This window comes from Oxyura jamaicensis, chromosome 7 (assembly GCF_011077185.1).
Source record: "Oxyura jamaicensis isolate SHBP4307 breed ruddy duck chromosome 7, BPBGC_Ojam_1.0, whole genome shotgun sequence".
Lineage (NCBI taxonomy): Eukaryota > Metazoa > Chordata > Aves > Anseriformes > Anatidae > Oxyura > Oxyura jamaicensis.
This window is the reverse complement of record NC_048899.1, coordinates 15,065,907-15,090,789: the sequence shown is the minus strand read 5'-3', so window position 1 is coordinate 15,090,789 and position 24,883 is coordinate 15,065,907. Positions and strand designations below refer to the sequence as shown.

The following is a 24,883-nucleotide window of genomic DNA, read 5'->3' as shown; positions in this document are numbered from 1 at the left end:
GTTTCTCCTGCTTGCAACTGCTGTTGGGTGGCGACCTTCTTTGCTTGCTGATACCAATTTAGCAGTTGGTACAGTTTCTCTGCGATTTGGTACTGTCTGTTGTTTGCTGGTACCAGATGGATACCAGATGGGTAACTGTGGGCAATGGTTCTTCTGTGTTCCAGTCCCCAAAATCACTGCCTATAGGGTCAGTCCTGTTAGTTGACTCCTAAATGGCACTTCAAAGCAGCATTCTGAAAAACCTCAACATCTGTTCCTTACTCCTAGTGACCTTAAAAAAATGTTGCAGACATACTTTCTTTTAGCCAGGAGTTACTATGCATCTGCAGGAAAAATACAGCCTTGCAGATGCTCAAAGCCATCAAACTCACCCCTCACTAATGGCAGCTCCAGAAGATACCACCTCCACTCTGAGAGTCATCACCGAATATGAAGTATAATCAATACATTCCTTTTCTGTGGTGTAGCCCCACAATGTGAGAGTTGAGATATTTCAATGCATTTTTCAGACAGTACTTGCAGCACTGAAGTGGAAGAATGCGAAAGCAAAATGTTAAAGTGCCTTTGAAAGGCAGCTGGGATACCCAAGGGCCAAATGTAAAGCATGGAGGCAAAGCAAGGAGTGAGAAAGTGATGGAAGAGATCTCTGTATGTAGTAATTTGTGATCGGTCTTTCAAAATGTTGACCCAGTTGTCAAACTATAGACACCAGCTGAAAGGTCAGTTAATGGTTTTGAATACCACCTATGGCCTTGCCCTTCTATATTATTTTCTATAACTGCTTCTAAGAAAGGGAAAAAAAAGTTTATTTAGGACAGTATGGGAGCATTTGGTAAATTCTCAAAACATGCTAGAGAAGAATGATCTCTACAGAAAAATACAACTGACATCAAAGCATATTCCCCACCCCCTGTCTTGTTTCATGGAGAAGTTATGATAAACAGGTTATGTGTTCCCCTAAGGTTGCCATGGAAACTCATTCTTTTCAGGCCATCATTTGCAAAGGTAAAATTTGCATTAAAATGTGATGGAATTTGATTTTGTGCATGTGTGTGTGAAACTCAAGTGGGGTCATGCTACCACACAGTATAGCTATTATTTCTAACTCAGGAGCATACGCTGAAGGGAGAGATCTATTAATCCGTGTAAACACCTCAGTGACCAAATTACAGTTTAATTGCTAACTTGACAAGTATCTTCCTAGCAAATTAAAAGAAATACTTTGAAATTAGCTTCATATGCAAATGTAAATGTTAAAACTGATTCACTGGTGGGTACCACCAGATAGTATTTTGTTAAATTCCCCTATAATCATTCCACAGGAAAGATTGAATTTAGATTGTCAGAATGATTTTGTTTGATGACAGTAGACCAGGGATAGAAGGCACAGGCATGTATTTCAAACTATCTTATCTTGAAGGAGTTATCATCAAATTATAAACTACAGAATATAATGTGATATGGTCATGCGTAATGTAATAAAAGAAACTTTTGGATCTCCTCAGAACTCTCTTTTGCTTGCCTTGTTTTTAGTCATACCATGCCTTCAAAGTTATAATTTCAACTTAGGTATCTGCTGCTCTGACTTTTCTTGAAATGCCTCATTGTATAAAGTATACAGGCTCTCCAGACCTCCCCAGAGTCCGTGTTCCTTGACAGCCACTGCCATTACTTGTCACGCACAGTACTGGTCTTCCTAATACAACAATGCGTTATTTGCAATGGTAATTTTGATGGCCATTATTTGCAGCCTATCAAGAAAACAAATGAAAAGACTACATACAAAAATCTCACCATTAGTCACCAGACCACATTTTAAAAGAGATACCAAAATTTGTCCTCCTTCTCAGTTGTAGGCATTCACAACACACATGTTGAAATTAACATACTACTTCATGAAATCTATGATATTCTGGGGCACTGGATTATTTGCATATCATCTGCCTTGAATAGGAGGATCCCCTTGGAGCCAGCACTGTCCTCTGAAGGCAAACAACCCAGTAGCACCTGGAATACAGAAGACTAAACAGCTCCTGTCATACAGGACTTATGACGAACAGTTCAGCTGGAATGGCTCTACTTACTATTGGGCAATGTGACACGTAACCTAGCAGCCGGGTTGTTTGAAGAGAAAAAGTAGCAAACCCAAGCAGCAGTATTCATCACTTTTGCTTTCTTATTGTTACTAAACACAGCTGAACAGCAACTGTCTTAAAAAGATTAAAATATGTACATATATATCAAAATCAATCCTTCAGATTAGGTTGCACAGTGCAGGTATTTCATCAGACACACTTTTGTACCAGCAAATTCCTGCTGACAAATTCAGTTTACTAATCAAAGCAAGAACATTAAAGAAAGTTTTTTAAAAAGCAAACAAAAAATGAAATTGACTTCTAAATTTCACAGAACTTCTCAAAACTCAGCACATTCAATGGAAAGACTGTGTTCTAGTTGGATCCCATATTGAACAAGAAAAAGGGGAGTTAATATTTTTTTTCCAAGCATTCTTTAACAATAAAAGTTGAAGCTGAAAGTTGAAAAGAATTGGCCTTGAGCAGAAAAACCAAACTCATGTACAGCACCAGCCTTACCGGGTAAATGAAGTTCTCTTTCCCATATTTTGTGCTTTATTTTAATGCAATCTTGATATTAGATTAGCATCTGCACTGCAGACCCTAGACTGGGAACTAATAAAGTTATCCGCCCAATCTCTCAATGTCTGAGTCAGTGACTTTCTTTTTCATTTTAAATAATTATAACAATGTCGCCTGTTTGTTGAGAAAAAATAGAGCCTTTATATATTCATAGATAATTGCTTATACCCAGCACCCAGCGATACATTCTAATTGCTTTTCACACCTTGGCTGTGAAGAAATCTTGAACTTTTTAGTGTTTTTAACTGCGAGACAACAACGTAACCAGAACACTGACACCCTGGCTGCTGAAACTGTGCCTATGATGTAATTTAACAAGCAGTTCTTCTAATGCATTTTGCAGTGAGGAACTTCAACAAAACTCCAGAAGACCCAGGACCTACAGCTCAGATCTTATGCTGCAGTAATGAGAAGTGCTACACATACACAATGTAAGATCTCAATCCAGAAATCAAAAGTAATCGAAAGTCCATTATTTCAGCTGGCTTCTGTCACATACTTAACTATAAAAAATAAAAGACCTGTCCTGTAACAGCCTCAATGACATAATTGTATTGCTTGACCCGGTTTCTTTCAAGCTTGACCCTGCTCTGCACACTCTGGGCAACCACCGCAGTTTACCTCTCTGAGGTCATTCTGCTTTCCATTATGTTAAATGGACAAATGCTACAGTACTTCATCAAAACTACTCTATGTCTTGGTGGGACATTACCCCAAGCAGGTAGAACTGGACAATGACTAGCATCTTTGGGCTACAGGATACTGTCTGGGACAACAGGAGCTAGGCAACTCTTTGGATCATCGATATTTTTGAGGGGAGAGATTTCTTTTTAATCAGCAACATACCGAACAAGGACATAACCCAGGGAGATTAAGCTGTGAGAATTCAAAAAGAAGTCAACCTTGTCAGCATCTATTTGATAAATGTACCGGATACCTGATAGGAAAGGCAAAGCCTTCAGCCTGTGCCTATGAAGGGGTCAAGTCTGAGGCCCGGCTCCAGGCCTGATCTAATAAATACCTTAAGCATGTGCTTAGCTTCAGACATGAATTTAAATGGCATTACAGACTTGTCTCATGATTAAGAAAATGAGCGTTGTTGTAACTGGGGCCTCTTTCCAGAAGTTGAAGCAGGCCTCTTACTAATAGCCTGAGGAAGGAGAGATCAATTTTAAAAGGAAGCGTACTTTTTCCCCCCTTGTAGTCAGGCCCACGAGCAGCTGTATTTGATTCTATGGTATGTGGGGCACTGACTTGCTAGAGGTCGGGACCGAGCTGTCATGGAGAAGTACGTATCACTGAGGGTAAGGGAAAGTTCAAAGTGCAAAGTAGGAGCTTTACCAACCCCTCATGAGGGCTCAGTGTTAAAATTTCAATCCTATTCCGCCTTCAGCATGTGACGCTGGCCAGAGACTGACAGTGTGCACACATGTTCAAGGGAAGCGGTCACACAGTCACGTATCTACTGAGTGACCAACAAGCAGCCAGAAAACTATTAAGGCCTAGGCTGGCAGAAGGCTGCCAAAAACAAAGCAAGTCACAAAGGCCCAGCTATTGTGCTGCTCACAACTGCAACGAAGCCTTTGCACAGAGCCACAGGCCAGCTTAAAGCCGAGCTCTGAAACTGCCATTTCTGTGCCCGTCCAGCTGTGCCCAAAGGATGAAAGTTGCAGAGCCAAGGCTCTGCACACAAGTACAGTAATTGTTCACCACACTACATGGCATGTATTACTTGTTCCCCTCATCAATATAATTACCAATTAGAGATTTGTTTCTTGCCTCCCCAAACATATTGGCAAATTAGGAAAAATATATACAACAGGAAACCTCTAGGGCCCTTCATAACATATCAACATAATCTGTGGCAGCTGTCATGGTCTCTGTGATACCACAATCAAGTTCTCAATTTGGGCAACATCAGAAGAACCTTTGCTAGCTGCAAGGGACACGACTGCTGGAGCATGTGGTAATGTGCAGCCTCCCAGTGCTGCCAGCCTGCACAGAAAGCCACAGCCAGGCGGCCTGGCAGCACCACCCGCCTTTGTCCAAGTTCCTCCCCCTATTTCTATGAAGAAAGAGCAAAGCTTAGAGTCTGTCCGTCTCAGATTAACCCCCCTGTGCTTAAATAAAACAAAAAGTGGCTGTGAGATGAGGTACCTCGTGGAGTAGATGGCATGATCTATTTCTGGGATTCATGGAATATTGTAGGGTATAAAGAGTACCGGCGGGCTTTGGTAAAACGGCATATGGCACCAGAACTGTTTCCCTTGGTAAACAAGAGTGTGTACATAGTGCTAAGCGTGAAGACACGAGCATTTCAGACTCCCCTCTGGTTCAGTTTCCCTATGCCAAATTTAACCTTTGTGTAAGTAGGAATAACTCCAAGCAAGTTATAAGAGTCACTCTTTATTTCTAGTATTAATGGAATTGAATTTGGCTCTCCTTGCACGTACCATTTGGAATAGTTTATTTTTCACATGAGGTTTGGCAGGGATTTCTCTAAAATAATTTTCCCCCAAACCTACCCCCAAAGCCAGCCTTCAAATTTCAAAATCTCTCTGCTTGCTTAGAACAGCTTTTTAGAATATACCCCAATCTGAACCCTTCCTTATAGAGAGATAAGTAGTGACCACAAAAAGTTATTGATTGGTGAGCTAATCATGCATCCTAGTAGAATGATGCTTTAAATCCTCTCTTAATTAATAGTTCTAATAACATATACTCAAATACTTCTGATCCACAGCTTTCAAAACAGCTACATGGAGTAAGGCATTGCCTTTTTTTTTTTTTTTTTTTTTTTAATTCACTGTTTTCTACTGACTAACAGTCTGTAGGCTCAAAGTCTGGAATTCACAGCAGTTTCTGCTATATGGTTTCACAAAGTACATAAAATTGTCACTTCTCCCATTGCGCTAGAAGACAGGAATGCTATTATTCTGGAAGTTGGAATTTTGGTTTCTAGCTGTGGTCCAACACAAATGCTGGTGAGTTTTGGGAACCTAACCTATTTGAAATGCAACATCCTGAACCTGGAATTAATTGATGATGAAAAGTACAAACAGCTCCTTATTCATTCTGAAGTAAGCATAGAACCCTTTGACACATTATGGAAAAAGAATGCAGTTCTTAACGTTCCTTTTTTTTTTTTCCTGTTTGATTTTTAGGCTTGGATCCCTGCCATGCACACAATAAAGTACTTGGCCTTTAACACAGACAGGCATGATTCCATACTCTTGACTGGGAACTGACAAAACTCAGTACATTACAGGTTTGTTTCAATCAAAATGTTCACAGTTAATATCCAGAAGCAGGTTTTCTTATACCTTTAGGCTACTTATCAACTTACAAACCTCATTTGCAAATAAAAAAGCAGCTCTTTCAGCCACTTAACATAAAGTTTGGTACAGTGAAGCTGATGTGGTCACTAACAGGTGAAGAATTATTTGCAATGTGGCCTGTGTTACACATAGTCCTTGAATGTATATTACAAAGAATGCTTCAAGAATTTACTGCCACTCTGAAGGAAAGAATTGATATTAAGTAACTTGAATTTGTACAAAGTCTTTAAGACAATCCAAGTAAATCTTCAAATAGATTATTAATTTCTCATTATTTAAATGCCTTTAAATAAAAGCATATATGCTAAATTTACAGCTTTTCTTCATAGCTCCTTCTGTATTTATGACGGGTTACTACTCTGTGACTCTAATGCCCTGAAAAAGAGTGCTCCATGAAAAGGCTCTCTAACTCCTAGGGTTACTGTCTAAGTTCTTGCAGTTTATTGCTTATGCGGTTCTCTCAGGGTCTGACTGATACTGCACTATATGATAATACCACACAGACATATTCTGCCTTTTTTTGTAGGGTCCAATGGCCTTAGGATTAGGCTTGTACAGAACAGTTTCATGAGTGCTTTCACTATCTGATGTTCTGTTAGGACATGAATACGTATGCACTCTGTCTTGAGCTGATGCTTCCCAGCAGACATCCTGAGTGTCAGAAAATTTTAGGGTAATCTCACAGTGTACTGACAACAACTGGCACTCTTTCCTGAACAGTATTTACAGTCATGACAAGCCTGTTCTTTGGTTAACTAGGTTAACCCTCTGACTGAGGTTTACTTTAACCCTTGTGATCTACCCTGTAGAACTGGGTTCACCATTTATCCTAGCTGTGAACCTGAAATGAAGGCGGGTGGCAGCAGGTGTAGAGGATTCCAAAGGACGCAAAACTCAATGAGAAACCAAAACACAAAGGAACTGGAAATGAATTTTGAAGGATCTGGCTCCATAGCACAGACAGGGCTATATACATGTGTCTGTTTATGGAGACACACTAAACTGAATTATTCAGTTACTTACAAAAAGAAAAAGAACAGACTGTGGGGAAGGAAGACCAGAATGAAGGCGCAAAAGAGCAAAAATTTCATCCAGCAACAGATGAGAAGAACAGCAGAGGACTGGAAAATGGATGCAGGGGGTGGGGAATGGATGATGAGAGAATAGCAGGCCTATTTAAAATGAATTTTTGACCTTATTTTTAAAACATTTATGGATCCCAATTGCCTGTCATGAGATCATTTTGCCTTACAATGCTGGCTTTTCAACCAGCTCTGCACTTTAACTTGATTTATCCCACTTAAAAAAAAAAAGTAGATTGTTAGAAATACCCCTTCTATTAGAAATTCTGTCCCATTACAGTGTCAGCTAAAGGCCACTTGTCAATGTCAGCTTTATCAGAGAGAAATTTGCCTCATGAGTTCTCAGATACTTTTTGGAGGACAAGACCCAGGGTCCATTTCTGAGTCTGTTGATTTGTGACAAGATAGTGTCTTCTCAAATTATCCTCTGCTACTTCCCAACTTATCTGCATGTTTCAGGAGATGGCAAGTAGTGATTGCAGCAGCTGCTGTATGTTAGAAAGACATCATATAGAGAAGCTGGCTTAGGTAAAACAGCTGACTGACAAAGCATAGGAAGAACTAATTGAGTATTAAAAATATATGCAGAGACCCACAATCCCCTTTCCAGCTGCAGCTTCCCTGGTGATCTTATCTCCTGTGCGAAGCAAGAAAAATTATACCAGAAGGTTTTCCTCCTCCTCAGCTGTCTCTTGACTCTTTAAAGAAAGACCTTCCGTCCTGAAGATTAGAGTAAGTTTTTATTTACAATTATGCAATCAGTCACCAGGATGTCTCTTCACTGATCAGTAAAGGTGGAGAAATTCAACTGCTGTTCAATCTGCGTTACCATAGTACTGCTGAGGGTCAGCAGCCTGAGGTGGGTGAGATGACATTGCTTATAAAATATCCTGAGGACTCTTCTGGCAAGATGCTTTGAGACATTTGTTTTCTTTTCAATATTTTGATTCTAATTTTGTTCCTTCATTTTTGTTTGAATGGAATGATGTAACATACATTTTAAGGGTAAAACCCTAAGTCAGAGTAGAAACAAATATTTCAGCCAGGAGTCAAGAGAGAGCAAGCTATGGCTGCAGTATTTTCCAGACTAAAAGACCATGCCTGTGAAAGCAAGGCTGGATGGATCAATGGATGATATTGTTGCAGTGAAGAGACCAGAAGTCTTTGAAATTTGTAAACCGCTTCAACAAGAGGAACTGTTGCAGCAACAAACTTCAGTGTATTAAAGCCCTCAAGGTAAACTCTGATTTTTGAGCAGACTACAATTCCTCACAACAAAAAACGTTTAAAAATATTCTGCATTTGAAGGACAAAAAGAAACAATCCTGGCCACTATTATTAATCAGTTTAAGATTGAGATACTCAGAGCTCCCTTTCAGCTTCTCTGATTACAGACAAGTTGCCTCATAGGAAAAACAAGGCTTTGGAAATCAGTAATCTCAGGGCATTATACCTAATAGGAAAGGCTTAAAAAGGATTACCTGGAAGAAACCTTTGTGAATCTTAGGAAACAACACTGGACCATAAATATCAGCCTCCTCTGAGGATTAATAAAGCTCTATCAGTTTCAGATAAGAAGTAAGAAACCTCAGGCTGCTGAAGAGGTACCACTGGGCCAGTCTAGGGCCTCTGGCAGGACACTTCACACACCATACAATTTCAGCAGAAAGAAGCATTTGATGAATATTCTCAGTTCAGTTTACAAAAGCTATTCAGAAGAACGGAAAAGTTGGGCCACAAATTTTAAGGCAGGAGATTGAAGTTAACAACTCTAAGGAAAGATTATTTTGCTGAAAGTGAAATTTTGGGTACCTGAATCAGAATAATATATACAAAAACTTTTTGGGGCTAATGAACAAATACAAATGATAATTTATGTAAAAACACTCCTTTTAACTCTGTCTCTGTGATTGCAATGAAATCTAGTCTCACACAGGATTTTTTTGGACTATAACCCCAATCACTGAAGATTTCACTTCAACATTTGCACTGGTAGTTTGGAGGACATTAAAAACAACGTCAGTTCAAAGCTCAGGTGTATTTAGATTCTTAAGATTTTTAACATAATTCTGTCTTTTTTTTTTTTAACTAAAATTTCAAATTTAGCATAAATTGCATCATATCAGAGTTACATTTTTGAATGCTTGCTGATTATAATTACTTCTAAAGAGACAGAGTCCAACTCTGAAGTCTGCTCAGGTAGAGCTGAGTGCTGCAATTGTCATCCCATAGACTACAGCTGTTGCATTAAAAATCCAGCACTCTTGACTTAATCTCAGGTTCTACCACAGGTTACTCTTCCCAGCAGGGTACATAACATGTCTCTATATAGTGCAATTCCTAGGTGTAAAATCGAGAAAATAGTATGTTTGTAACAGTTCTACTATGGCAGTAAAATATTTTAAGACCCTTTGACAAAGAAGGAGTAAATTATTCAATTTTTCACTTTATAAAGGTGACTGAGGTTGTGTCATGGTCAGATTGCTATTGTCCAATGTACAGAAAAAAAGGCAGGGGTAGACATGCCTGTATTTCCTCCCTCTCACTTTGCAGCTAAGCACAGTGAGATCCTGTTGTTCTAGTGCTGTCATTAATCCAGGGAATCACTGGATGAACTGCCAGAATACCATAAATCCTGCTGAAAAGCCTTGATGCTACCACATGTGACAAAGTTTGGCAAGGACTGAATATCTTGGACCACCCCAGGAGAGAGGAAACCTGGGCCTAGATCAAAGACAGTGAACAGGCATGGTATTTTTTAGCCAAGTTTTCATGTTACCAGTGTTTTCTTTGGGGGTGGGGGAAGCTAGCATTAAGAATTTCTCTAATTCTGTAAATCCCCCCAAATCATGTTAGGCTGACACAGGATTTCTGTAAAATACAAACAAATGGACATCTGCAAACCCCGAATGCTGCAAGAGCACTTTGCAGCACGTTGTAGACCTACCCAATGCTGGTCGTAATCAGACGGCTGTGTTCTTCCTTCGTCGTCCTCATAGAAAGGTAAGCCCTCTCGCCTGGCCTGATGGTACTCCCTACGTAACTTCTGGATACGATCAGCATTCCCACCACCTGCACAGCCACTGAGAAAAATAAAAAATGCTAAATAAAGCTCATATGTACACATACATCTAAACACTTCTCAGATACCCACAGGAGTACACACAATTCCCACACCTGAGACAAATGAATCATGACTGTTTGACTCTTGACTTGCACGGTGCCCACTGGCTCACGTCACCAATATTTTTGCCTTCTTGTATTAATACAGCTCCTAATTGTGAACTTGATCCACATTTTTAAAAAATGCTATCCCTGTCCAAAGAACTTAACAATTTCAGCACAAGACAAGAGACAACAGATGGATGCAGACAGATGGGGGAGCACAAGGAAACTTTTAACATTCCTATGAGCAGCTATAAATGGCTATCATATTTTAATAATAATGATGATGATGATGATAAGCTGCCAGAAAAATGTTTCCTTTTGCTCCCACGCTAAATGTGGAATTTCCCTAAAATTGCATTTGTTCAAGGTAAAGAATAGTCTATATTCACAGAGAAGCAAAGAAAAAAGTTTTATCTCCCAAAAAAAACCCCACACAACAAAACAGAAAACAAAACTAAAAAACAACCGACAAACAAAAAACCAGCCTCACTCCCAATTACACAAAGAACTAAAGCATCATCTATACAGGGAAGGCAAGAGATGGGAAAGCAAAGTACCAAATCTCGATTCCATTTTTTAAAAGTAGAATTTAAGCAGTAATCCAACAAAGACTCCCTTCTATGCTGGATACACTTCAAGCTGCCTTGGTAAAGCTAGTTGAGTTTAGTTTGTCCAGTTAAACACATGCTTGTCTTTGTGGTTTTTGACCCTGATAAGCATTCCAAAACCTTATGGCTGGACTCACACAACTGTGGAAGCTCACGCTGCTATACCTGAAAGGACTAAAATAAATCCTGAAAATCCCTAGGAATTCTAATAAAATAATAAAAAAATAAAATACATGAAAATTAATAAATTAAATGTTCCTCCAGACCTATTTCCAGCCCTTCTCTGGCCAGCACTGGGGAAAATACTGACTGCATGGCTCAGTAGCATTTACGAACATTCACAGGGAACTGTTGTAGAATTTCTCTCTAGCCACTTCTAAACTCACACCATTGTTGTTGTAGCATATATTCATATATTTTCTTAATCTGCAACCTCAACTCTGCCTCACCAGCAAAGGGCTATAGAGATACAAACTTATTCACGAGCTCTGTGGAGCATCTTGTCATACTGCACTCCACTATGAATGTGCTAGAATCTAGGTAAGCCTTTTATAGCATTTGCATAGCAAACTGAATTAGGAAAGCACATAGAGAAGACTGAACATAAACCTATCAGTTCAATAACAAGTAGTTTCTAATACCTAATAGCAATCTAGAATGGTGGCTAAATTAGGTTCAAAGTTAATTACCAATGGAGAGAGATCCCATGTAGAGTGCAAAAGCAACTGAATATGCAGGACTGGAAGTGTTTACTGGCAGCATCAGTATGTTTCCATGAAAAATCAAACAAATTACTCGCTTTCCCTGGATCCCAAGCTATCCAGCCCCTCTACTCTACAAAGCCCCAGAGGTTTCAAGCTTCTCTAGCTGACTTACCAACCTCTTCCAGAGGAAGTTTTTCTCATGATCTGCCAAGACAGTGCAGAAAGCTTGTGCAAACTTTGTGGATTATTGAAAAAAAAACAAAACAAAACAAAACAAAAAAAAAAACACAATATATTCCCTTTTCCCCATGACTCTTTTCACAGATAAATGCCTTTATTCCTTGCATGCATTCTTGTCAAATAATGGAGAACCACCTCCAGTTTGCAAGTTAAGGACTACCTAATGGGGAATATCACTTAAAACAGTGAAGCCTGGTCCACTATTCATGAGCAACACAATACCTGTGAAATCCCCTGACTTCACTTGTGACTACAGATAAAGAGTTTAATTAGGGCTGCTAAAATTCAGATAAGGCCCAAAGTGCAATGTTATCCTTGTTGCTTTGCCAGTGTCATTACCCAAAGCAGCACTAGCTAAGAGAAGGAAATGCTGAAATCCATGCAACATAGCAGGTTTGGTTCCAGCTGGGCTGGCAACCTGCAGCTCTTTGCAAACAGTGTTAGCATCTGCAACCAGCGGCCTGATAGCCACATGACCCCTTTCTACCTCCAGGTATTTTGGCTGAAGAGGTAATATATACATTACCTCTATATATATGTATATAAATTGGGGCTGACAGCTTATTCTTTGGCAAACCTCTGCCATGCCATATTAATAAGTACAAAACCTCCCCATGAGAATGAATAGGAACATTTGAATGAAAGATAGCACCACATGGAAAGTTATCCATCTGGATTAGTGTGAAAACACAAGCATAATCTCTGTGGAAACAAGCAGCTCCGTGAAGCCTGATTTCCTGTGCTTCTCTCCTGTGGGTTCTCTGGTGTCCGATAATGGGACTGAGTTCACGCTGCCGCGCTTCTCCCGGGCAAGGGCATTCATCTGGACCCCTCTAATAGGCTGCTTATTTTCATGAAAATTATCTGATTTAGCATCCTTTGAACATCTAATCATCTGTCAAATCTGGTCAGAATTGGCCAGCAAGTTCAGAATCTGTGAGGAAGGTGCAGGTAACAGATCAGAAAGGGGGATGATCAGAGCAATGTCAGCTTCATTTTTTCAGGAAACTGTTAGAGCTCAATGGCTCATTTTTTTCTCCATCACTGTTTACAGGCACAAATGTAGAAGACATTGGCTTTTGAAAGAGCTGCATATCTAGCGTACCGTGAAAGTTTTACCCACTCCTGAGTAATGCGAGATGAATATGATGCCCTGTGCAATGCTCGTGAAACAGTTCTGAATTTCAAGTTGGCTCCTGACAATTATGTGAATATATGAACCACATTCAAGCTCACCAGATGAATTCAATCAGCACTGTGCAAATATCGCATACATAATCTATTAGTTTACCCCAAAGAAACTGAAGCATTGAATTCAAACAGAATGAAGTCATCAGTAATAAAAAAAAGAAACTGATAAGGCAATATTAAAAAAAAAAAAAATCACAACACAATTTTCCAAGTATTTGCAGAGAAGATCATACATTGACTGTAAACTATTCTCCCATCTGCCTATAAGTACATAATTAAAAAATATTGGTTTGATCAGATAGCAGTTCTCAGACAGGGCTGGTAAATGAATACCAGTTCAAATGTTTGGGATGCATGACTATTTATACTGAAAAGGAACCTGCACTTACAGAAGAAATACAAAAACAATACTCTAATCAAAGTCAATTTATATTAAGGAGACTTATTGAAGCTTTTCCCCATGCCTAGTAAGTACAGCAGACAGATTTCTTTTACAGTAGCTTTACATTTAATGTAGTGCTCCTTCCTTTAGGAGACATAAATATTACAGTCCTCATGGCACCTACAGTATCATGCAAAACTCACTTCTCTGACTTGGCTCCCTGCAGTATATGGTCTTCAGAAAAGCATGCAACCACACATTTGCCATTCCCCCCAGCATGCTTGCAGGGTATAACAGTTAATCTGCTCATGGACTTCTCAACTACCATGAGAAAGCTGTAAGAGAAGCATCCACTCTGCATTTTGTGACTGGTTTCAGAACGACTTCCTAAACCAGTGCTACATTTAAGGAGACCAGTTCAGAAGTAGGTGATGGTGGGATGGACCCGAAAGTTTTTTGTGGAAATTTTTAACTAACACATAGGTGTGGAAAAAAGACTTGAAGAAACTTTACAAGGTGTTTGGTGAAGACTGAGGTGCTGATTTCAAACAATAGTATCAAAAACTCTCCAAACTTCCAAGCCACAAGCAAGCAATCTTAAGAGAAGTTCAACAGGTGTTTGAATAAGCTGCACATACCGCAAGGACATTTGTTAGAAATAATAATGATAACAACAACAACAACAACAATAATAGCAGTTATCTTACTGGAACAATCAAAAGAGGAAAAAGCACATTTCTGCCAGCCATTCTGTAGTTTTGCCAGTTACAAGCCTTACAAACCAAAGCTTTCTTCTGCCATGGAAGAAAGAAAAAAGAAGTCTCAACATTCATCATTTCTGGGTAGCTGGGGCTATATAACTAACTAGATTAACAACTGCCCCAAATCACATTTTTCTGCCTTATACCCAAATATGCCTAAGTCCCAGCAGAGGTTCTGCTTTGACCACTGTGACTGCAAGGAGAAGCACTGTGAAACAGCCACTCAAACCATACAGCTGGCATAGGTGTCTCAAAACAAAGTGTAAATTGTACTTTGGCACAGATGTTATCTTCAAGCTATCTCTAATCTTATGTAAAATATGATCATGAAATTTCATCTCATCATCTCTGAAGAGCTAGATGAGCAAGCACCACAGCAATAACATGCTTCCAATATGACAGACAAGTTATTTTTTTCAAAGAATCAAAAGATTATCGTCAGTGTTTAATACGTATGGCTCAGATTTTACACAATAAAATCTCCACTCTATTCTTCCTTTGAGTTGCTCATCTGGATTTCAATCATTCAGGTTGAAAATGTCATTTTTTAAATTAGTGACTTCTTAACTGCGGCTCTCTAGATAGCACAAAATTAAAAACAAGTGTTGCACGTACGGGCGAAGATGAACCACTTAAAGCTGTATATAAACATACATTTAAAGAGGCAATAAACATTTTGTTTCCAGTGGTTTTCGTAAACACATTAATATTGCACAGGCCACTTTGCCAGCCACTTACTTCAAACGCTGATTTCACCCAGCTGACTGTCAGCCTTTAAACAAACTACTTGTGCTTCCAAGTGGAAAGAAAGTGGTTTTTAGTGAAATTTCCATTAACAAACAAAACTTAATTCACTGACTCAAGAGAATGGACTATCTTCCATTCACAATTTGCCATAAACCCAAACTAGCTGTTATATACTGCAAGGAACGTACTGGTCTGCATAGGTATACAATGCAAAGGAGTCCAACGGAGCATGTAAGAGAGTATTTCATTCAGGATAAAATTTTCATTCTGGAGTTATAACCAAAAAATATTCAAGTATGTTATCCTTTCAATTCCAGACCTTGTCTTCCTCCTCTGAAGTATTACATTGCTTGTGAAGATACTTCTGCACCTCAACAGTAAGAAGGAATGGTGGAAAGCGATAAAAAGAAAATTGACGATAAGAACATAATCCTGCAGTATTTCAGCTTTCATCTTCGCCAACCACTGGGAAAGAGTTTAGGAAGAAATGAACATTTGTTGTTTTCACATGCACTTGAGTGAATGAATGATACTGCAATGAAAGACTTGTCAGAAATGCCTTAGTGGCACCACTGATATTACCTTGGAGGTCTGTGAATCCCCTTTGCTGTCCAGGCAAGCCTGGTCTGGGTTTTGGCTACATGCACCCCAGCCGAGGACCTGCTTTAAGAACCGTACCTCTCCAGCCACTGGATCCATGCAAACCATTTCACTGGTCTCCGTGCTTGCTTTCTTGGTCTGGGCAGGACTATACCCTGTGCACGTGCAAGTAGGAACTTTATCAGTGCAAAAGGGGCCCCAGCAGGACAGTTGATTTGGAAACCTGTGCAAAGTGGCTGTAAGGAAGACTGAGCCCAGCTCCACTTCCACAGGGCTGCCTCTCAGAGATGGGCCGCCTTGAGAAGCAGTAGATGGATATGTAGATGGATATGTTGCTCTCTAACTGAAAGCACATAAATACAAAGCCAAGAATCACAAATAAACTGCAGGAAATCCAACTACCCAGAAGAAGCTATTTACATCTGAGTTAATTTAACTTGTACACTGAAGTCCCCGAGTCTGTTTTACAGATACTCCGTATCCGCTTTACAATAGTTAACAAAGTCATAACTGTCCTTCAGCATAACATATGCTGTCACCTTTCAATTCTTTAGACTAACATAAAAGCAGTACAACCACTGATGTCCAAAAGGTCAAAGACTCCTAGGGCAGCACATGACTACCATTTGTCTGAATGTAAATTGAGTCCTATTGACCCTGTAACATCACTACTGACCCCTTGACATTAGGAGCTTAGTGGAGAGAAAGATGATGATATTCTTACTGATTCATTATGAAGAAAGGAGAGTGAGTGAGCCTTGCACGATATGAATTAGCAGCGTCATTAACCTTTTCTTCCCCCAAATAGCTCCTAATATGTTTACAGAAGCCTCACCAGAACTATTTGAGGATTGAGACCAACAGATTTGTATCACTTTCAGTTTTTCCAAACTGTTTATACAATACTTCTCAGTGGCTTGACATAAAGCATCCTTTTATGTCCTTTCAAATGACATACAACACCTTTTCCTGTTTGTCATGGCAGATGGCCTAGACATTCAGATGAGCACCATCTTTCCAATCCAAGCCACTTTTCATCTCTTTTGCCCCCCTTTATAACCTATACCTGGCTACAGTTGGACAGAAATAAAGGTATAGCCTATTTTTTTTTTCTTTCTTTCTTTAGGGAAACAAAATTGGCACATTAAGGCTTAACTTCACTGTAACAACACAATGGTATTTGCTACTCCAACAGAAACACGAGGAAAAAGAAAACATGAAAAGGAAAAAAGGAAAAAAAAAGGAAGGGAAAAATGGAAAGGAAAAAAAGAAAGGAAAGGAAAACAGGAAAGGACACTTTCTTGTTAGCAGCCAGTTTGTCATCTTTACTTCACAGAAAAGATTATTTTTTTCTTTTCTACTCAGTGTGTTGTGCCTCATCAAAAAAGCAATCACCAGACTTTAACTACTAATAAAAAAAGACGCCTTACAGTTCAGGCTGGTTAATGACAATGCCTGTTCCTGGCATGTGACCAGTTTACTGCCGTCTTGTTGATCCGAGATGTGCACGTGTCTCAAAAGGGCTAGGAAGGCAGGGAGATTAGGGACTCGGCTGCTGACAACAACCAAACTCTCTATAAACAATACACAATGAAAATAATGAAAAACAGATTTTCCTGGTATTTTCAGTAGCCTCTAGACAATGCAACAGTTTCTGGTTTCTTCACGAAAGATGATATCAATTATGCCTTTCATCTATCATGCAGATGTCACGTGTGAGGCATAATTGAGGGCCTTCTCTCCAAGGTAATTTCTTCTGGATTTACACGGCAAAGTACTTAAATTGCCTTTTTTGGCACTTTGTATTACAACACGGCTTGGGAGGGGGTATTTTACTTCCGTGATCTAAAGCAGCTGGCATATTTACAATAGATAGGTCACATCAACACACAGAGCAGATTTTCAGCCCTCCAACTCCATTTACTGCAGCTCTAACAATTCAACAAAGCAAACGCTGAATGCTAAACTCTTGTGTGGAAACGCAGCTCTGTTCCTTAATGGCTATCACACCTGCCTGAGACTGGCAGCCAGGTTTTTTCATTTGCAGACTCTTGCTTTTTCGCACTACAGTTTGTTAAACTTACTGCTAAAGCTGAAATAATAAGTACTTTACAGACTTCCAATGAATTAGCCATTCAAGAGTCCCTCTGGAATTCCCTTTAGCACACACAAAGCAAAAGCAGGAGGGAGAGAAGGTGACAATTCACCACAGTCTTAATTTCTGCGCTCCCTTGTGAGGGAAGAGTCGAGGATCTAAGAACTTGCTCGCAGCAGATGATGCTGTCCGCTTTCTAAAACGTACTTTGTTGGAAACTACAAAGCCAGGAGTAACTATCCATTTTCTCCGAGAAATTACCTCTCCAAGTTTCACACAAGAGACTATATTAGGCTCTTTGTTGCACACATACAAATTTGTGCCTTTGCCAGAATGGCAGCAACTAATCCTCTGTGTTGTTCGTTTTTATAATACCTGGCCCAGGTAGAAATAAGGTACGAATCTCAATTCAGAACTCTCTGTGTCTGTAATCCTGTTACTGATAAAGTTTATGTTTTCAAATAAATAAATGAATTAATTCATACCATCTACAAAGCATCAGGGAAAGTCATAGCTCTCAGTCAATTTGCATCCTTACTACAAAGGTTTTTTTTTTGTTTGTGTTTTTAATGAATGATCACCGGGAGGATAACATTAATCCAGTATTAGGACCTTTACGGGAAAAAAATACAAATGTAATTTATCTTTTTTAACTGTCAGCTGCATTTCTAAAGCTTAAAGTCTGTAGCTTCCAGCGGCCTTTTGTCTTTCTGCCATGGCAGGAATATCTTGGACAGCTGTAAGAGCTTTGTAAGCTATCTTTCTCAAAATCCATTAGCTAATTCAAGGAACCTAATTAGAGCTGCCATTTTGATGGAGCATATTGAATGTTCTGTATAAACTAGTAACACCATCAATGTTTATTAAAAATTGCAAGAACCAAAGCTCTCAGCTCTATATAAATATTAATGGACAGATACACAATACTTACTGAAATATAGATAGCGTTGCCTTCACAGAAATACACACAGGTACACTTAGAGTAACAATCCAGTGTGATGCTTTTATTCCCAAAGGCTGAAGTATGGAAGCAAAATCCAGGGACTGTTTTACACAAACTGCTGAAAATTGACTGGCTTGCATTTACACTATCCTTATGCACATTAAAGGAAGCAAAGCACGCTGAAGATGAGTCGTTTCTTGTGTTTTTCCTGAGTAGTGTGCTGACAATTTGGAGCGTATTTAGAGCTTACCTCAAGAATGCTCACCAGCTGGAACTGTTTTATAGCTCTCTTAAGCTAGCCACTTCAATCACCATACTTTGTAGACATTTACACGTACTCCACTACTGCACTGTTTAAGGGCATCCAAAGATTCAAAGGGAATTTACACTGTAGAGCTAAAATTCAAGTTTTGCTGTAGACAGCAACAAAATCAGTAAAAGGAGCCAGACATCTGGAGCAATGCTCTCCTACGTTCTGCTGTGTGAAAGCCCAACTGTAATGAAAAAGCAACTCTCAGACAATGATACACATGAAACACTGACCATTCTAAGAATATCTCCGAGATCTAATTAGGTTAGGCTGTACAAGCATATGCCTTTGGCTGCAGAAATAAAAAGTTTTCTGGCTACTTCACAGCTTTGTTTCTAACTTGATACTTCATAAATGAACTACAGAAAACCTCACATGTTACCATTTCAATTTGACGTACGCTTTCATACGCATCTAACAGCGCCTGGATTCTATTTATATGTACAACTGAATATACGTGCATAGAAAAATCATCGGATTTGCTACAGAAAGACAGCAGATGTTCTTATTAAGCCACTGGCACATGCAAGGTGAAGCATGGAAACCTTATAAGGAAAACCTTTTACATTCTAACTACAAGCTAAAGAAAAGCAAAGATAACAAATTAAATTATTTCGCATGTATCTTACTATCCGTGAGCTTAAAGCACAGCAAAACCAAAGCACTATTCAGCATGCTAGAATGACTCTTACAGTACATGGAGCTTCTCACAGAGGGGAGCAGAAGCCATACGCACTCCTGGGAACACCCTAACTCCACTACAAGATCCAGAGTTCACTTGCTCTGAATATATACTAGCATGACACGTGAAGCATTGAATAGATGTGCAAGAGGGACAATTATATTTTCTATACTGTAGTAGAGCAAGGGGGCTAAAAATTTTGTAACAATCTTATCATGGGCACAATCCTGACGGGAAATTCATTTTAGCTCTCTGATAGGGCAGCATTTCCAACTGATAACTGAGATCTGAGCAGTTTCACAGGAACACGCTCAAAAGTCAAAACAACAGTTACCACTAGCTTCTCTCAGGAATTATAAATGGCAAATTTAGCTTGTGGTTATTGCTCAACAGAAACCCTGCCAGATGCTGAAGCAGTTGATGGATTTTGCAAAGTTCTGGTGCCTTCGGGGCCACCCTGCCTACCCCAGCAGCACCTCCCTCCCCTCCTCAGGCACCTCTCCCCCGCACAGCGCAGCGTTTTTGCTCACATTTGCAATGGCTGGGGAGAGCACATTCCCTTCAGCTAGCTTTCATCACAAGCTCCACATCAACAGAATTAAACATTTTACAAGCTGAACTGTATTTCAGAGAAATATTTCTGCACTCAAGGGCCTAAATTAGCAGTGGAACTTTATTACTTTTTATTTTGCAGCCCATGGAAGCTCTCAGACTTCCAGACATGCGCAGCTTCTCTCGCTCCTTCCTATTATGGCTGCAGCTGCACCGCACCTCTCTGAAATGACTCCCCCTTTTCCACGCAGAGAAGTGGGGGCAGATTTTTGGGTGTTGAAGATGGAGGGTGAAGAACTGTTCCTTTTCAGTAATTGGATTGAAAAAATTATATTAAAATTGAAAAAAAAGCAAAATCAAATGGAAATGGAATCTTCAAGCTACACACAATCACTTCCTCATACGCCTCATCTGGAAGGGGAAGAGCAAGCCTGCATCTCTGCATTTGGTTGGGATGTCGCAGACACCCTAAAGCAAGTGCTCTTGTTCAGGCTCATGCCTAGCCCTGCTGAATGATTCCTCTCTCTTTTCCCAAATAAAAAGGAAACACCGTCCTGCACCTCCTGATTTCCTCTATTTACATTTGCTCATATGGTTTCAACTGGTGTGTTTAGAGAAACAACTTACAAATCCTCACACGTGTTTTGTCTCGTTGCACTCATTCTCTGTTCTCACCCCGATGTTCTGAAGTTTTCCCTTTGTACCTTTGAGCTGAGGATGCCAGTTTCCTTGGGCCCTTACCAGCTTCTCATGCAAGTGCATCCCCATCCCGTGGGCTGTTCTAGCACCTTCCCTGATGCATCTAGGTCAGCGTCTCACCTTCCAGCACTCCTTGAGCACCATCTCCCAGAAGCTCTTCACAAAGCAGCCTGCCAGTAACAATCAGCTACAGGTGGTTTGGGACACCCAACAACACTTCTTCCTTTCTGCATTGCTTCAATATATAACACGTTAACAGAGTATATATGTTCATTTGTAACACGTTAACAGAGCATTAAGCTCACAGGGTCAAGTGCCCTGATCCAGCTCTTCCCCATATACGTCTTTTATTCTCCCCATCCCCTGGGCTGTTCCAGCTATTCCTGTCCTACCCCTCCATGGCATTTCTTAGGATTTTGCATTCACCTCTGCCTCCCTGTCCCTCCCCGAAGGTGGACCATAATGGCAAGGGGACACTGATCATACCCAGGTCACCTCATTGTTCTCTGCTGCACTGGGAGCCTCCCCGGTCCCTGCAGCCAGGAGAACCTACTGCTGGAAAAGCATGTCTAGGCTTTGGCAGCTCAGGACTAGCGCTTTTGGTGAAGTCAGCAGCCAAGTTTCCATCATGTGTGTGGGAAGTACTCTAAATCTTATAATCTAGTCAAATTGTCAACGTTCAAGGGGTGGCAAAAGGCACAGTCTGGTATAAGACTAGGCTGTGTTCCCTTCCTAAATATAAAGGCCCTGTTCCAGAGTATGGAAAGACTACAGCTTCTTATTGGAAGTATCATATGCTGCTTATTTTTACCTTTTCCACAGACAAACCAACCCTTGCCTCCTCCCTCCCAGCCCCCCAAAACAGCTGTCATGTTCCAGAGAAATTTGGCTTCAGCACACCTCCTACATAGGCATTTTCAACCCAAGTGGTTGAAGGCTGGTTATTAACAGGCGGAAACATGTTTTTCCAGTGAAGTCGGGCCAACAGCTCCTGTGGTAAGTGGGGCAGTAGGGGCCTGTGCGACTGACCCCCAGCCCGCCCCACAGCACCGCTTGTGCCTGGCACAGAGTCCTGCTTCCCGGTCCCGAAGGCAGCACACAGCCGGTTTGCTCCCGAGGTGTGAGTGCTCCCAACAACCACCACAACCACCGCCGAGGCACAGCCTGGTAAGCTCGCAGCACTCCTGCATGTGCTCCAGATTAAGCCGTAGTCAGCTTAATGAGAGACTTAATTGATGAGTGCTACTTCCTTCACTTGTCCATTAAGATAAGTACAGCACATGGACATTTCAGCCCATCAAAGACAAGAAAATGCATTAATTTTGGTTTTCTTAGAGCTGTTAATAAATCTGACACTGTCTGGCAGTTTTCTTCATTTCCTACCATTTGACAGATACTGTGATCGCAAGTTACAGAAGATGTTTTTCCTCTGAAATTATCACTCTGGTAATACAAGACAGAAGGAAACTTTATCAAGATACCAAGAAGCCGGGTATCATTTTATTTTTAACTTTCTGTGACTAGTTTGTGAGTATCTCTATGTGATCAAAAAATAAAATCCATCTAGTGCTATTAAAAATATGTAGACACACATTACAGATGACTGCATTACGGCAAAGAATCACGCTGTGTATTTATTAGCAAAAGTTAGTATTCATCTCGTACAATCAGCCTGGCTCTACTGAGATCTCTCTACTGTAGAAACTCCTGCAACTGTTTTCTGCCTCTTTTTCTCTCACAAATTGACATTTGTATGGAATCAAGAAAAATCTTCCTTAATAATTTTTCATTACTAATGGATCTTTTTTGGTATGTGTATTTGGGAGGAGGGAAGGCAAAGGGCAGGAAAAAGCAGCTTTAAGTGCTCTGCAAATGATCCTCCCGAATCTGGGCCTCATAAATCCTATCAAATGTTATATTTCATCAATAGACTGCAAAAGCTTTTTCTCTGCAATGATGAAGCCTGGCTTTAAAATTTATGGTTTCATTTTAGAAATGGACTATAAAAAGAGTCTGACTTAGCTGTCTATCAACCACGGCTGACATTAGCAAGTTAGGTGTGGACTTTCAAAGTGTTATATGTATTTTTTATTTATATAGATGCACGTACATACATATAGAGAAATATGAGGACATATGGGCTTGCACATGCTAAATACACAGCCTTTTTTGTCTTAAAAAAAACATTTTCTTCCAACGCAAGAGGTATTCAGCAGATTAGATTGCAAAGTGATAAAGTCTCCAGACCAGAGCTGGCTCAAAGATCTGCAGCAACACTGGCAAATTGCATTTTGCTGCTCAAACGATGGAGGATAAAGTAGTTTATTTTGTTCTCATTCGTGGGGTGGTAAAATGCAATTCAGCAACGATAGAGCAAGTTTCAGGGGGAGGCAGTGGAGCTTTCAGTAGACTGGGGTGAGGGGAATGGGAGAAGGTCAGGAAAGAACAAGAAATTTTAAGGTTGGGGGAGAGAATTAGGAAAGGCCCGGGACTGGGAAGGGAGAGGGCGCAGAGCTGCTGCCCTTCTTGTGCACAGGGATGGAGGCAGGCGGGCTCCCCAGCCTCTGTGCAACTCTCTGCCCCTGCTCTCTGCCACAAGCCCCAGAAGCAAGCCTGGCCCCCGAGAGCCGCTCCTGCCTGCTCTCCTGCGCTGCCGGGGCAAAGGAGAGAGCCGAGAACATGGAGCCTGTTCCTGTCGCTGCCATCACTGATGGAGCCACGTGGGTGCAACAGCTGTCCCTTACAAGCACTAAAGCATCCTCTGGTAGTGACAGCAGCAGCTTCCTCAGAGGGGAGGAGGAGACAGTCAGTACATGCTGCCACAACACCCGCTCCTCCTCTCCTCCGTCGCCACCAAAGCTGGAGGTCTGCAGCCAGCAGCTACTATGTAGCTCCCCTGTTAAGTAAGCCTCCACTGTAACTTTTCTCACAGAAGCATCACTGTTGTCCCAGCCCCTCCTGCCAGAACACTTAGAAAAATAAACCACATTGAGCGCGAAAAACAGATAAATGAAGTAAAATAGCTGCAGCTGAGAACGTGAGGCTCTGCTCTGAATGCGAGGCTCTGCTCAGAACGCAGGGGAGTCCATCTCTCCATGTGCTACAGAAGAACCTAGTTTCCTAAGTCAGACAATTAATGATGGATTATGTGAATACAGCAAATCAGATCATGCTGCTGAAGCATTACAAGATCCAAACGGAAGAGCAGTTAATCTAAATCTCATGTGGGATGGTTACTATTGCATGTTGCCATCCTTGCTGCCGGGCCCAGCTGTAACGTCAGTTTTGGTGGCAACTCAGAAAAAGCCGGAGGTCCTGTTCCTCATTATGAAACGAGGAGAAATCTCACCCTGGGGAACAAGGCCCAGGCTGACAAGTGAAGCAAAGGTCTGGGAGAGGAGGGGGAAGGGACGGTGGTTAATGGTAAATGCTTTCTGAGTCAAGAGTGAGAAAACAAAGCTCTTCTTCCATAGCCTCTCTTCTGTAACACGATCAATACAGAAAACAACCCCTCATGGATGCTGAGGACGTGGACTGGGGTCACCCCTGCAATAAACTCTCAGCGGCCCCTGGCAAAGATTCCTCTCACCATGGAGGTGCTGCAGGGCCAGACCCTGCCTGCAGCTCCTGCTTTGGGTACACTGGGAGCCCGCAGCTCACAATGGTTAGTGATGGAGAGCGTTAGCAAGGGATACTCCTTTGTTTGGTGCCATCAACCAAGGGAGCATGTATGGAAAACGCCAACCATCCACATTCTGCAATTCAATTCTTGTTCTGGTTCTGGTGCTGTTTCCACTGTCAGTATACAAAACATCGCATCCACAACAACTTATGGAAATGAGAGGAGCTGAAACTGCCTGTATTTTCATCAAAGGGTATTTGCACTAATGAAGGGAAACTTTATTGCACCTTGATCTACAGACAACATGTCTCTGGAATTCTACATTTTTTAATGGAAGGGGACACACTAGCAGTATCACATTATCTGAACAGAAGTAACTTATGAAAATGAAGAGACTAAAATAAAATCTTGAAATGTTTCAGATTCATAGAGGTTAACTCAATTTATCAATCAAAATCAGGACACTAAAGCAGTAATGACATGACAGTGTTTTCAAACATGA

At 40.7% G+C, this 24,883-nt stretch overlaps 1 protein-coding gene across 1 annotated transcript in view; it reads right to left on the bottom strand.

The window, feature by feature from the left end:
* Positions 1 to 24,883, bottom strand: part of PARD3B (par-3 family cell polarity regulator beta) — a 402,224-nt gene that overhangs the window by 40,667 nt on the left and 336,674 nt on the right. The window contains exon 22 of the mRNA XM_035330820.1: positions 10,025 to 10,160. Coding sequence (XP_035186711.1) covers positions 10,025 to 10,160 — 136 coding nt within the window. The remainder of the gene's footprint in view (positions 1 to 10,024; positions 10,161 to 24,883) is intronic.